Below are 15173 nucleotides of genomic sequence, written 5' to 3'. Positions count from 1 at the left end.
CCATGTTTTCACTTTGTGTCTTTCTTTTCTATCATAGGATTTGGAGAAGGGGGCGGTACCTTCTCTGATGGCGGTGCAGGGAGCCCCCTCCTCGTGCTCCAATCGGATCTCTTTCAGAGCCACCAGGTTGTCTGTCAGCTTGCTTCGCCCCTTAAACACTGTGGCATAAGTCCCCTAAAGAGGGAGAGAGAGAGAGAGAGAGAGAGAGAGAGAGAGAGAGAGAGAGAGAGAGAGAGAGAGAGAGAGAGAGAGAGAGAGAGAGAGAGAGAGAGAGAGAGAGAGAGAGAGAGAGAGAGAGAGAGAGAGAGAGAGAGAGAGAGAGAGAGAGAGAGAGAGAGAGAGAGAGATTTTGTGAATGGTGTAAATGGATTTGCTATGGTGTGTGTGTGTTGATATGGTTTTTCTATGGTGTGTGTATGTTGATATGGTTTTGCTATGGTGTGTGTGTGTTGATATGGTTTTGCTATGGTGTGTGTGTGTTTGTGCAAGTCTGTAACAATGTGCTACTGGTAATCTTACCTCCCCAAGTTTGTCTAGTTTGATGTACGTCTCCAACTTGCCAAAGCCGATTTCAGACTGGGGGAGAGAAAATAATTGAGTGAATGATGAGTGTGAACAACAGACTACCTTCATGTAGTAACAGTACTTAAGGCCAGTACAGGTTGTTGACATCTAAACTCTGATCTCTGACCACATGCTCTGCAACTGCAGGGCCCTGTGCTCCAGTGCTCCCTGAGCATATTTGAGCCCATGGGGCATCACCACTGCTGTTCCTGAGACAGAGAGACAGCTAGGACACATTAACCTGATTCTATGCTCTCAACACACACACACACACACACACACACACACATTAATGCTTCTTCAGAGGTAATAGATATGAAGACAGAGGTAAAAATCCCCTCTCTCACACACGCTCACCAGCATGTCTTATAATAATAGAAACATAGCGTGAGTGTGTGTGTGTGTGTGTGTGTGTGTGTGTGTCTGTGTGAGTGTGTCTGTGTGCCTGTGTGTGAGTGTGTCTGTGTGTGTGTGATTCCATTTCTCTCCCACTCCATTTCTTCCTCCATCCTTTCTTTCCTCCATCCCTCCTTTCATGATTATACGTCTTCTTAGTGATGTCACTCTTATTAGTGATCATTAGTTCTACTCTGAATATGTCTGTAACACGTACAGGGGTTGACCACTAGGAGGCAGCAGAGTACAGGTTAAATATATCACTTGACATAATGGAGATATCCAATTGCAATTCCAACTGTAGAACTAGAATTCTGATCATATTATTCCAACGCTCCAGCAAGAGGTTGCCTGTAGGCACAGATCTAGTAACAGCTTACCATCCCCCACTCCCAATCGTAACCATTATGCAGAGAATGCAAAACTGATCTAGGAACAGCTTACCATCCCCCACTTCAAACCATAATCATTATGCAGAGAATGCAAAACTGATCTCCATACAGGGGCAACTCCATCCTACTCAACACTGTAAATGGGAATGATAGACATCACATATTTAAGCACATATGTGACTTTATAATTATAGCAATTGTTAACAGGATATGCAGTATAAATTAATAAACATCCTTAGATATCTAGTGTAGTATCTGCATGTGTGAGTAGTGCAATTTCATATACTTCAGTTAATATTTCTGTCTATAACGTTCTCTCCCTCTGTATCTCTCCATCCCTCTCTCCATCTCTGTCTGAGTCTTTGTCACGGTCTGTCCATCAGAATTTGACTCTTTCCATTTCTTCTCTCTGCCTTGCATCTTTCTCTATCCCCTTCTATGTCATCCCTCTATTCCTCTTTTATTCCTCTCCGTCTCCACCCGTCCCTTCCCATCGTTTCCTCTCTCTCTCTCACTCTCTCTCTCTCTCTCTCTTTCTCTCTCTCGCTCTCTCTCTCTCGCTCTCTCTCGCTCTCTCTCTCTCTCGCTCTCTCTCTCGCTATCTCTCTCTCTCTCTCTCTCTCTCTCTCTCTCTCTCTCTCTCTCTCTCTCACTATCTCTCTCTCTCTCTCTCTCTCACCAAAAATGTTATTCTTCTGTGTCTGTGAGAAATGGTCATGTGACCTATGTTCCTTTGCGCCATAATGTGACTGTGTGTGTGTGTGTGTGTGGGAGGGGGGGGTCTCCATTGACCAAGTTAACTAATGAGGCATGTGATCTCTTTAAAGGCATGCCCAGAAACCAGTGCAGTGAGAGGCTCGCCTCGGACTGAGGTTGACACACTTACACACAGATGCCAGTTTGTGCGTGTGTGTGTGTGTGCTTATGCCTGTGTGTGTGCGTGCGTATACCTTGTGTGTGTGTGTGTGTGTGGTTGTGTGTGTGTGTGTGTGTGTATGTGTGTGTGTGTGTGTGTGTGTGTGTGTGTGTGTGTGTGTGTGTGTGTGCGTATGCCTGTGTGTGTGTATTAACATAGATCCCAACAGAAATCCTCTGACGCTAAACTCATACACATATCAAACACTCTCTTTCTCTATCACACAAAAATGTGTGTAAATCACATTATCCTGCTACACTTCCCCAGCTTTAATCACATTATCCTGCTACACTTTCCGAGCTTCAATCACATATCCTGCTACACTTTCCCAGTTTATATCACATTATCCTGTTACACTTTCCCAGTTTAAATCAAAATATCCTGCTACACTTTCCCATCTTAAATCACATTATCCTGCTACAAATTACCAGCTTAAATCACATTATCCTGCTACACTTTCCCAGCTTAAATCACATTATCCTGCTACACTTCCCTATCTTAAATCCCATTATCCTGCTACACTTCCCCATCTTAAATCCCATTATCCTGCTACACTTCCCCATCTTAAATCACATTATCCTGCTACACTTTCCCAGTTTAAATCCCATTATCCTGCTACACTTTCCCAGCTTAAATCCCATTATCCTGCTACACTTTCCCAGTTTAAATCCCATTATCCTGCTACACTTTCCCATCTTAAATCCCATTATCCTGCTACACTTTCCCAGCTTAAATCACATAACACTCTGAATGAATGCACTCACTAACTGTAAGTCGCTCTGGATAAGAGCATCTGCTAAATGACTAAAATGTAAAATGTAATTATCCTGCTACATTTTCCCAAATGTCAAACAAAATATTGACTGTGGGTTGCTTGCCAACAGTAATCTGTCAGTAGTACACAGGGTAATTTGGCAATGGCTCTCCTTGACACTTGGGGCGCTGAGGTGATGCATTCAGATCAAAACACACACAGCTCTCCCCTATCTGTGTGTGTGACAGCGGGTGTCAGGGTCGCTCAGCCTTGTTGGAGAGCGGCGCTGTAGGAAAGTAGGAAAGAAAGAAAAAATAAACACTCACACATACACACACACTTGCCCCCCAGGCAATCCCCATGCAGGAAAATACATCTGCAGGCATTCAGGTAGTTTAAGCGTGGCTGACACAATGGAGGATGTGTGTATGACCTTACCAATGGTCTTTCTGTCTGTCTAGCACCCCCTCTCTTCTTAGCTCATTGGTACTTAAAGTATAGTATAGTATAGTACTGTCCACACAGATGATGTACTGTGTGTGTGTGTGTGTGTGTGTTTGTGTGTGTGTGTGTGTGTGTGTGTGTGTGTGTGTGTGCGTGCGTGTGTGCGCGAGTGTATATTATGTGTGTGTGGTACAATGGTTCCCCCGATAAGCCAGTGTTACTCCTAACTAATATATCAGCTGGGTTATGGGTTCATTCCATTCCCAACGCTTCACTGGCTCTCTGCTCTCTGCTCGCAGAACAGAACTAGGTCAAACCTACTTTAGTGGAACAAAATGAAACAACAAAAAACAAATAAGGGTGTGTATGTGTGTATGTGTGTGTGTGTGTGTGTATGTGTGTGTGTGTGTGTGTGTGTGTGTGTGTGTGTGTGTGTGTGTGTGTGTGTGTGTGTGTGTGTGTGTGTGTGTGTGTGTGTGTGTGTGTGTGTGTGTGCGTGTGCGTACGTGTGAAGCAACTGATGCCACGTAAGAGACAGGGGGTTGACAGACAGAAAAACAGATAGAGAAAGAGAAACAGATAGAGAAAGAGAAACAGATAGAGATAGAGAAACAGATAGAGAAAGCGATAGAGATAGAGATAGAGATAGAGAAAGAGAAACAGATAGAGAAAGAGAAACAGATAGAGAAAGCGATAGAGATAGAGATAGAGATAGAGATAGAGAAAGAGAAACAGATAGAGAAAGAGAAACAGATAGAGAAAGAGATAGAGATAGAGATAGAGAAAGATAAACAGATAGAGAAAGAGAAAGAGATAGAGAAAGAGATAGAGAAAGAGATAGAGAAAGAGATAGAGAAAGAGAAACAGATAGAGAAAGAGAAACAGATAGAGAAAAAGAAAGAGAAAGAGATAGAGAAAGAGAGAGAAACAGAAACAGATAGAGAAAGAGAGAGAGAAACAGATAGAGAAAGAGAAAGAGATAGAGATAGAGAAATAGATAGATAAAGAGATAGAGAAAGAGATAGAGAAGAGAAAGAGAAACAGATAGAGAAAGAGAAAGAGAAACAGACAGAGAAAGAGATAGAGATAGAGATAGAGAAAGAGAAACAGATAGAGAAAGAGATAGAGAAAGACATAGAGAAAGAGAAACAGATAGAGAAAGATACATAGATAAAGAAAGAGAAACAGATAGAGAAAGAGAACAGATAGAGAAATAGAAACAGATAGAGAAAGAGAAAGAGATAGAGAAAGAGATAGAGAAAGAGAAACAGATAGAGAAAGATAAATAGATAAAGAAAGAGAAACAGATAGAGAAAGAGAAACAGATAGAGAAATAGAAACAGATAGAGAAAGAGATAGAGAAAGAGAAAGAGAAACAGAGATAAAGAGAGAGAAACAGATAGAGAAAGAGAAAGAGATAGATAAACAGATAGAGAAAAGAAACAGATAGAGAAAGAGAAACAGATAGAGAAAGAGAAACAGATAGAGAAAGAGATAGAGAAAGAGAAACAGATAGAGAAAGAGATAGAGAAACAGATAGAGAAAGAGATAGATAAACAGATAGAGAAAAGAAACAGATAGAGAAAGAGATAGAGAAATAGATAGAGAAAGAGATAGAGAAAGAGAAACAGATAGAGAAAGAGAAACAGATAGAGAAAGAGATAGAGAAAGAGAAAGAGATAAAGAAAGAAAAACAGATAGAGAAAGAGATAGAGAAAGAAAAATAGATAGAGAAAGAGCAACAGATAGAGAAAGAGCAACAGATAGAGAAAGAGAAAGAGAAGAGAAAGAGATAGAGATAGAGATAGAGAAGAGATAGAGAAATAGATAGAGAAAGAGAAAGAGAAGAGAAAGAGATAGAGAAAGAGAAAGAGAAAGAGAAAGAGAAAGAGAAAGAAAACGAGATAGAGAAATAGATAGAGAAAGAGAAACAGATAGAGAAAGAGAAACAGATGGAGATAGAGAAAGAGAAACAGATAGAGAAAGAGAAGAGATAGAGGAAGAGTGTCACGCCCTGGCTCTGGGGACTATGTTATGTTGAGCCAGGGTATGTAAGTCTATGTTTGTATATCTATGTTGGCCTGAGTGACTCCCAATCAGAGGCAACGAGTGTCAGCTGGTTGTCTCTGATTGGGAGCCATATTTAACTATCGGTCTTTTCACTTTGTGTTGTGGTTTCTTGTTCCGTTAAGGTTTGTTCGTGTTGTAACCTTAGACGTCACGCATCGTTGGTTATTGTTTTGATCGTGTGATCAGTTAATAAATATATATTATGTTCACCTTCAACGCTGCGCATTGGTCCTCTCTCGTAGACGATCGTGACAGAAGAAACCTGTCACGAGTTACAAAGCCAGAACCCAGAAGCAGACCAGGACAAGGTAAGTTGAAACGAAGGTGAGTGTTTATTTACAAGTTCAAGAGTGATGCTGAATAATCCAGGGAACAGAGCGGGCGGCGTTGATTAGTTGTTGGGGGTGCAGTGGTTGATTCAATCATGGCTCGGCAGCCGCCGATCACCAGGCAGAGGTTGGATGAAGGTTCCGGACGAGTGACTGCAGATGGAACAAAACGGAGGTAAGTAAACAATAAATCAACAAGGTGCAAAACAACAAAACTAACGCTAGAAGCTCTACACCTGATACTCGGGTAAACCTACTGTTCATGGCTAACGATCCGGCAGGGAATGGATGTTAGGCCAGAGCCTAAGAAGGGTGATGATCAGGACCAGGTGTGCAGATTGCTGATGGGATGCAGGTGCGGAAATCAAGAGAGCTCCCCGGAGCGTTCCCGAACCCTCGGGAAACTGGAGATCACGAACAGAAAACTAGTCACCAGACAGGACCCGACTCAGACTGCCGGGATCGTTACAGTACCCCCCTCCGACGAACGCCACCGGGCGGACTCCCGGAGCGCCAGGATGGAGGCGGTAGAAGTCACTGATGAGGTCAGCATCTAGGACCTGTCGCCGCGGAATCCAACTCCTCTCTTCAGGACCATACCCCTCCCAGTCCACGAGATACTGGAAACCCCGGCCCCGCCGTCTGGAATCCATGATGCGACGCACCGTGTAGGCAGGACCACCTCCGATCATCCGAGGAGGAGGAGGAGGAGGCGGAGGAGGCAACAGAGGACTGAGGAAAACAGGCTTGAGGCAGGAGACATGAAAGGTGGGATGGACTCTGAGCGTCCTCGGGAGTTTGAGTCGAACTGCCACCGGATTGATCACCTTCTCCACCACAAACGGACCAATGAACTTCGGTAACAACTTCCTAGACTCAGTCCGTAACGGAAGATCCCGTGTGGCCAACCAGACCCTATCTCCGATGGAATAGGTGGGAGCGGGGATCCGGCGACGATTCGCCTGGAGCTGATACCGGTCCGAAACTCTAAGGAGTGCCTTTCTGGCCCGATGCCAGGTCCGGTGGCAACGACGAATATGGGCCTGAACAGAAGGCACTGAGAGCTCCTTCTCCTGAGAAGGGAACAGGGGAGGTTGGTAGCCATACAGGCACTGGAAGGGAGACATCCCAGTGGCAGATGTAGGGAGAGTATTGTGGGCATACTCAACCCAAGGCAACTGAGAGACCCAGGAGGTGGGGTTGGAAGAGACCAGGCAGCGTAGCGTGGATTCCATCTTCTGGTTGGCTCTCTCCGCCTGACCATTGGATTGGGGGTGAAAACCAGATGTGAGACTGACTGTAGCTCCAATGGCCAAACAGAAGGACTTCCAGACAGCAGAGGTAAACTGAGGGCCACGGTCGGAAACGATATCACTGGGCAAACCGTGGACCCTGAAAACCTCCCTAACCAGGATCTCGGACGTCTCCGAGGCAGAGGGAAGCTTGGCAATTGGCACAAAGTGGGCGAACTTGCTGAATCTGTCCACGATAGTCAGAACGACCGTGTTCCCCTCAGAAGCGGGCAGCCCAGTGACGAAGTCCAGGGGCCAGATGCGACCATGGTCGCCGGGGAATAGGAAGGGGGGTGAAGTAGTCCAGAGCTGGGCCGATTGGTACTCTTATTCTGCGCACACACTGGACAGGCAGCAACAAAACCCCGAGTATCCTCGGCCATGGCAGGCCACCAAAAACGTCTGCGAAGAAACGCCATTGTCCGAGCCACGCCAGGGTGACAAGCCATCTTGCTGGCGTGGGACCATTTGAGGACAGCAGGACGAACCGACTCAGGCACAAACAACCGACCGGGTGGACCGTTACGGGACCGGGCTGAGTCCGAAGGGCCGCCAGCACCTCCTCCTCAATCTTCCACATAACTGCTCCCACGACGCAGTTCCGGGGGAGAATTGTCTCGGTCTTGGACCCACTCTCCTCCGTCTTGGAGAACATCCGGGACAAGGCGTCCGCCTTGCCGTTCTTAGATCCAGGTCGGAACGTCAGGGGAAAACTTGAATCGTCCGAAAAACAACGCCCACCTGGCCTGACGGGAGTTGAGACGTTTAGCCGATTGCACGTAAGCAAGATTCTTGTGGTCAGTCCAGACAATAAACGGTTGCTCCGCCCCCTCCAACCAGTGGCGCCACTCCTCCAAGGCAAGTTTCACCGCGAGAAGCTCCCGGTTACCCACATCGTAATTCCTCTCCGCAGGCGAAAGGCGACGGAGTAGTAGGCGCAGGGATGGAGTTTACTGTCCGTGGAGCATCGCTGCGACAGGATGGCGCCAACTCCCACATCAGACGCGTCCACTTCAACGACGAACTGACGGGCCGTGTCCGGTTGAGAGAGAATCGGTGCGTTGGTGAATCGCCTCTTCAAATCCAGAAACGCTCGATCCGCCTCCGGATTCCACTTGAAGCTCCTGATACTGGAAGTCAAGGCAGTTAACGGAGCGGCCACACGGCTGTAATCCCGGATTAATCTGCGGTAGAAATTCGCAAACCCCAAAAATCTCTGGAGCTGCAATCTCGTACCGGGCTGGGCCCATTCCAGAACCGCTCTAACCTTCTCCTGGTCCATCCTAATCTCTCCCCTGGAGATGATGTACCCGAGAAAGGATGTCGTGTGGGCGTGAAACTCGCACTTCTCGGCCTTCACGAACAGGCGATTCTCCAACAATCGCTGCAGAACCTGCCGGACATGCTGGACGTGGTCGGAAGGTTCCTTCGAGAAGATCAGAATGTCATCCAGATAAACAAACACAAAGAGACCGATCATGTCTCTCAGGGACGTCATTCACCATACTCTGGAATACCGCTGGAGCATTGGTCAGTCCAAACGGCATCACCTGATACTCGAAGTGACCCATCGGTGTATTGAAACCCGTCAACCACTCGTCTCCCTCTCTGATCCGGACCATGTGATACGCATTGCGTGAGGTCTAGCTTGGTGAACACCGTAGCACCCTGTAAGGAGTCGAAGGCAGAACTCATCAAGGGCAGGGGATACTTGTTCTTGACCGTGATGTCATTCAACCCCCGATAATCAATACACGGTCGAAGAGAGCCATCCTTCTTACCCACAAAGAAGAATCCTGCCCCCAGGGGTGATGACGAGGGACGAACGAGACCAGCAGCTAGGGACTCCTTGATGTAGGTCTCCAAAGCCTCACGTTCAGGGCGGGAGATACTGTATAACCTTCCCTTGGGGTAGACAGCTCCAGGGAACAGGTTGATGGCACAATCATATGGTCGGTGGGGAGGGAGTGACAGAGCCTTCTGCTTACTGAACACTTCCCCCAAATCGTGATATGTCTCGGGAACCAGGGACAAATCTGGGGGTTTAGCCTCAATCACCTGACTGGGAACCGAATGGGGACAGGCAGTCTTGAGACAGTTAGCATGACAATCAAGGCTCCAACTCGTTACCTTGCCCGTCACCCAATCGAACGTGGGATTGTGTTCCTTCAGCCAGGGGTATCCAAGGACCAGAGGAACATGGGAAGACGGCAGAATGAAGAATGAAATCATCTCCGAATGATTCCCCGACAACAGCATCTTAACCGGTTCAGTCCTCATCGTGATACGTGCCAGCCTACTGCCGTTCAGAGTGGTCGCTTCAATGGCTTCCGGCAATTGCTCCTTGGAAAGCCCCAGCTGTTCCACCAACTCGGCATCAAGAAAGCTTCCATCGGCACCTGAATCGATAAAGCGTTAATCGCTAAGCTCTGATTCCTGTTCACAAGGGTAGCCGGGAAACGGGGTCTGACAGAGGTATTGAGAGGTCGAAACTGGCTCGCTAAAAGTCCTCCCAACTTTAGCGAGCCGCGCAGTTTGACGACCGCCGGGAACAGGTGGCGAGGTAATGTCCCGAACCACCACAGTAGAGGCAACAGTTAGTCCTACGTCTGAGTTGGCGTTCCTCCTTGGTTAACCCGTGCCGCCCTACTTGCATTGGTTCCGAATCGGGAGACAGGACCTCTCCACTAATCCTGTGTGGTGGACGATGATCGACGTATTCTGGTCCAATCCCCGACCCGACTGGAACCTGAGAAGCTGATCGATTGGACGGACCCCATTGCTTCTCCCTCCTTCGCTCTCGGACTCGATTATCCACCCGAATAGACAAGGCTACCAAGCTGTCCAGGTCACTAGGCTCCGGATAGGAGATCAACTCATCCTTGAGCTGCTCCAACAGACCCTGGTAGAAGGCCGCTTGCAGAGACTCCTCATTCCACCCACTCTCCACAGCCAACGTCTTGAACTCGATCACGAAGTCGGCCCACGCTGCGAGTTCCTTGGTGAAGCGAAAACAGGCGCCTAGCTGCGTCCCTCCCTCGGACGGAATGGTCGAAAAGCTTCCTCAGCTCGGCCGTGAACCCCGGGTATGAAGCCATGCAGGGGTCTTGTCGTTCCCAAACGGCTGAAGCCCACTCCAGCGCCGACCACGCAGCAACTCAATCACGAAGGCTATCCTAGCCTTGTCTGTGGCATAAGAGTAGGGCTGTAGATCGAACACTAACCCACACTGCATAAGGAAAGAACGGCATCTTCCCAGCTCCCCTCATATTTATCCGGCGTCGGAACCTTGGGCTCACGGAAGGACACCGCTCCAGACGCGGCAGGCGAGATGGGTGAAACCGGTAGTGGATCCTCCACCGGAAACTCGCGCTGGTTCTGGACCTCCGTCAGACCGGTAGAAAGGTTCCGAACTGCCAACGCGATCTCCTGTAGCTCCGTGCTATGATGGCCCAACATCTTCTCCTGATGGGTAATGGCATGGCGAACAGAGTCCAGGTCCGCTGGGTTCATTACTGGCCGGATCGTTCTGTCACGAGTTACAAAGCCAGAACCCAGAAGCAGACCAGGACAAGGTAAGTTGAAACGAAGGTGAGTGTTTATTTACAAGTTCAAGAGTGATGCTGAATAATCCAGGGAACAGAGCGGGCGGCGTTGATTAGTTGTTGGGGGTGCAGTGGTTGATTCAATCATGGCTCGGCAGCCGCCGATCACCAGGCAGAGGTTGGATGAAGGTTCCGGACGAGTGACTGCAGATGGAACAAAACGGAGGTAAGTAAACAATAAATCAACAAGGTGCAAAACAACAAAACTAACGCTAGAAGCTCTACGACTGATACTCTGGTAAACCTACTGTTCATGGCTAACGATCCGGCAGGGAATGGATGTTAGGCCAGAGCCTAAGAAGGGTGATGATCAGGACCAGGTGTGCAGATTGCTGATGGGATGCAGGTGCGGAAATCAAGAGAGCTCCCCGGAGCGTTCCCGAACCCTCGGGAAACTGGAGATCACGAACAGAAAACTAGTCACCAGACAGGACCCGACTCAGACTGCCGGGATCGTTACAAAACCACCAGAACTGGACCAAGCAGCCTAGTGAGGAGCAGAGTAGGTGGACTTGGCAACAGTGGAGGCAGAGCTTCGACTGGGTCAAGCCGAATGAGGAGCTGAATGACGGAGATTGGAAGCAGAGGAGCGAGAGGTGGGCGAGAATTATCGAGGCCTGGCCCACGGGGAAGAGAGACTCCCAGAAATTTTTTAGGGGGGGGCTCACGACGTCGGACCAGCAGGAGGCCGCGATAGAGCGGCCCAGTGGGTTGCCAGAGGAGGCCGCCAGGTTACGGGGGCCACTGGTCGAAGAGGGGATGGAGGATGTAGAGGCACGGCGAGAGGTACTGGCGTGTGTTGCCAGTCCGGTCCGGCCCGTTCCAGATCCCGGTGTAGGGCCAGTGGTGTGTGTCCCCAGTACGGTCCGGTCTATTCCTGCTCCCCGCACCAAGTCAGGGGTGCGCATCGTCAGCCCGGTTCGGCCCGTTCCTACTCCACGCACCAAGCCTACGGTGTGCGTCGACAGCCCAGCCCGGCCCGTTCCTGCTCTCCGCACCAAGTCTGTGGTGCGCGTCGCCAGCCCAGTCCGGCCCATCCAAGCTCCCCGCACCAAGCCAGTGGTGTGCGTCGTCAGTCCGGCACGGCCCGTGCCTGCTCTCCGCACCAAGTCTGTGGTGCGTTTCGTCAGCCCTGTCCGGCCCGTTCCTGCTCTCCGCACCAAGTCTGTGGTGCGCGTCGCCAGCCCAGTCCGGCCCATCCAAGCTCCCCGCACCAAGTCAGGGGTGCGCTTCGTCAGCCCGGTCCGGCCCGTTCCTGCTCCCCGCACCAAGTCAGTGGTGTGCTTCGTCAGCCCAGTCCGGCCTGTCCCTGCTCCACGCACCAAGCCTACGGTGTGCGTCGGCCAGCCTGGTAAGGCCCGTTCCTCCTCCACGCACCAAGCCAGGGGTGCGCGTCGTCAGTCCAGCACAACCCGTGCCTGGGTCATGTCCGGAGCCGGATCCGCCGCCGAGGCGGAGTGCCCACCCGGTCCCTCCCCTGTTGTGGTTGTTTGGCGCGGTCGGAGTCCGCGCCTTTGGGGGGGGGTACTGTCACGCCCTGGCTCTGGGGACTATGTTATGTTGAGCCAGGGTATGTAAGTCTATGTTTGTATATCTATGTGGACCTGAGTGACTCCCAATCAGAGGCAACGAGTGTCAGCTGGTTGTCTCTGATTGGGAGCCATATTTAACTATCGGTCTTTTCACTTTGTGTTGTGGTTTCTTGTTCCGTTAAGGTTTGTTCGTGTTGTAACCTTAGACGTCACGCATCGTTGGTTATTGTTTTGATCGTGTGATCAGTTAATAAATATATATTATGTTCACCTTCAACGCTGCGCATTGGTCCTCTCTCGTAGACGATCGTGCCAAAGAGATAGAGAAAGAGAAACAGAAACAGATAGAGAAAGTGAAAAAAGATAGAGAAAGAGAAAGAGATAGAGAAATACACTGCTCAAAAAAATAAAGGGAACACTAAAATAACACATCCTAGATCTGAATGAATGAAATAATCTTATTAAATACTGTTTTCTTTACATAGTTGAATGTGCTGACAACAAAATCACACAAGTATCAATGGAAATCAAATTTATCAACCCATGGTCTGGATTTGGAGTCACCCTCAAAATTAAAGTGGAAAACCACACTACAGGCTGATCCAACTTTGATGTAATGTCCTTAAAACAAGTCAAAATGAGGCTCAGTAGTGTGTGTGGCCTCCACGTGCCCGTATGACCTCCCTACAACGCCTGGGCATGCTCCTGATGAGGTGGCGGATGGTCTCCTGAGGGATCTCCTCCCAGACCTGGACTAAAGCACCCGCCAACTCCTGGACAGTCTGTGGTGCAACGTGGCATTGGTGGATGGAGCGAGACACGATGTCCCAGATGTGCTCAATTGGATTCAGGTCTGGGGAACGGGCGGGCCAGTCCATAGCATCAATGCCTTCCTCTTGCAGGAACTGCTGACACACTCCAGCCACATGAGGTCTAGCATTGTCTTGCATTAGGAGGAACCCAGGGCCAACCGCACCAGCATATGTTCTCACAAGGGGTCTGAGGATCTATTCTTGGTACCTAATGGCAGTCAGGCTACCTCTGGCGAGCACATGGAGGGATGTGCGGCCCCCCAAAGAAATGCCACCCCACACCATGACTGACCCACCGCCAAACCGGTCATGCTGGAGGATGTTGCAGGCAGCAGAACGTTCTCCACGGCGTCTCCAGACTCTGTCACATGTGCTCAGTGTGAACCTGCTTTCATCTGTGAAGAGCACAGGGCGCCAGTGGCGAATTTGCCAATCTTGGTGTTCTCTGGCAAATGCCAAACGTCCTGCACGGTGTTGGGCTGTAAGCACAACCCCCACCTGTGGACATCGGGCCCTCATACCACCCTCATGGAGTCTGTTTCTGACCGTTTGAGCAGACACATGCACATTTGTGGGCTGCTGGAGGTCATTTTGCAGGGCTCTGGCAGTGCTCCTCCTGCTCCTCCTTGCACAAAGGCGGAGGTAGCAGTCCTGCTGCTGGGTTGTTGCCCTCCTACGGCCTCCTCCACGTTTCCTGATGTACTGGCCTGTCTCCTGGTAGCGCCTCCATGCTCGGGACACTACGCTGACAGACACAGCAAACCTTCTTGCCACAGCTCGCATTGATGTGCCATCCTGGATGAGCTGCACTACCTGAGCCACTTGTGTGGGTTGTAGACTCCGTCTCATGCTACCACTAGAGTGAAAGCACCGCCAGCATTCAAAAGTGACCAAAACATCAGTCAGGAAGCATAGGAACTGAGAAGTGGTCTGTGGTCACCACCTGCAAAACCAGTCTTTTATTCGGGGTGTCTTGCTAATTGCCTATAATTTCCACCTGTTGTCTATTCCATTTGCACAACAGCATGTGACATTTATTGTCAATCAGTGTTGCTTCCAAAGTGGACAGTTTGATTTCGCAGAAGTGTGATTGACTTGGAGTTACATTGTGTTGTTTAAGTGTTCCCTTTATTTTTTTGAGCAGTGTAGATAGAGAAAGAGAAACAGATAGAGAAAGAGAAACAGATAGAGAAAGAGAAAGAGATAGAGAAAGAGAAACATATAGAGAAAGAGATAGAGAAAGAGATAGAGAAACAGATAGAGAAAGAGAAAGAGAAGAGATAGAGAAACAGATAGAGAAACAGAAACAGATAGAGAAAGAGAAAGAGATAGAGAAAGAGAAACACATAGAGAAAGAGAAAGAGATAGATAAAGAGAAAGAGATATAGATATAGATAGAGAAAGAGAAAGATAAACAGATAGAGAAAGAGAAAGAGATAGAGAAAGAGAAACAGATAGAGAAAGAGAAAGAGATAGAGAAAGAGAAAGAGAAACAGATAGAGAAAGAGAAACATATAGAGAAAGAGTTAGAGAAAGAGAAACAGACAGAGAAACAGATAGAGAAAGAGAAAGAGATAGAGAAAGAGAAAGAGAAACAGATAGAGAAAGATAAACAGATAGAGAAAGAGAAAGAGAAAGAGATAGAGATAGAGAAACAGATAGAGAAACAGATAGAGATAGGGAAAGAGATAGAGAAAGAGAAACCGATTGAAAGAGAAACATAGAGAAAGAGAAAGAGAAAGAGATAGAGATAGAGAAACAGATAGAGAAAGAGATAGAGAAACAGATAGAGAAAGAGATAGAGATAGAAAAAGAGAAAGAGAAAGAGAAAGAGAAAGAGAAAGAGAAAGAGAAAGAGAAAGAGAAAGAAAAAGAGAAAGAGAAAGAGAAAGAGGTGGGAGGGAAAAAGGAAAGGATGCTAGGAGAGAAAAGGGAAAGGAAAGATGGAAGGAAGGAAGGAAGGAAGGAAGGAAGGAAGGAAGGAAGGAAGGAAGGAAGGAAGGAAGGAAGGAGAGTGGGAGGAGGAGAGTGGGAGGAGGAGAGGTCCATTTCATTAACAACTGTGGC

The 15173-nt window shown here is 48.5% G+C and overlaps 1 protein-coding gene across 6 annotated transcripts in view; it reads right to left on the bottom strand.

Moving 5' to 3' along the window:
• The window catches only part of LOC121546093 (cyclin-dependent kinase 17), an 89460-nt gene that overhangs the window by 8297 nt on the left and 65990 nt on the right, over positions 1 to 15173 (bottom strand). For all 6 annotated transcript variants that reach the window (XM_041857108.1, XM_041857109.1, XM_041857110.1 and 3 more), the window contains 2 exons: positions 520 to 576; positions 60 to 174 (listed from right to left, as the gene is read on the bottom strand). In XM_041857108.1, coding sequence (XP_041713042.1) covers positions 60 to 174; positions 520 to 576 — 172 coding nt within the window. The remainder of the gene's footprint in view (positions 1 to 59; positions 175 to 519; positions 577 to 15173) is intronic.

The sequence above is a fragment of the Coregonus clupeaformis genome, chromosome 30, assembly GCF_020615455.1.
Source record: "Coregonus clupeaformis isolate EN_2021a chromosome 30, ASM2061545v1, whole genome shotgun sequence".
NCBI lineage: Eukaryota > Metazoa > Chordata > Actinopteri > Salmoniformes > Salmonidae > Coregonus > Coregonus clupeaformis.
This window is presented reverse-complemented; position numbering and strand designations above follow the sequence as displayed.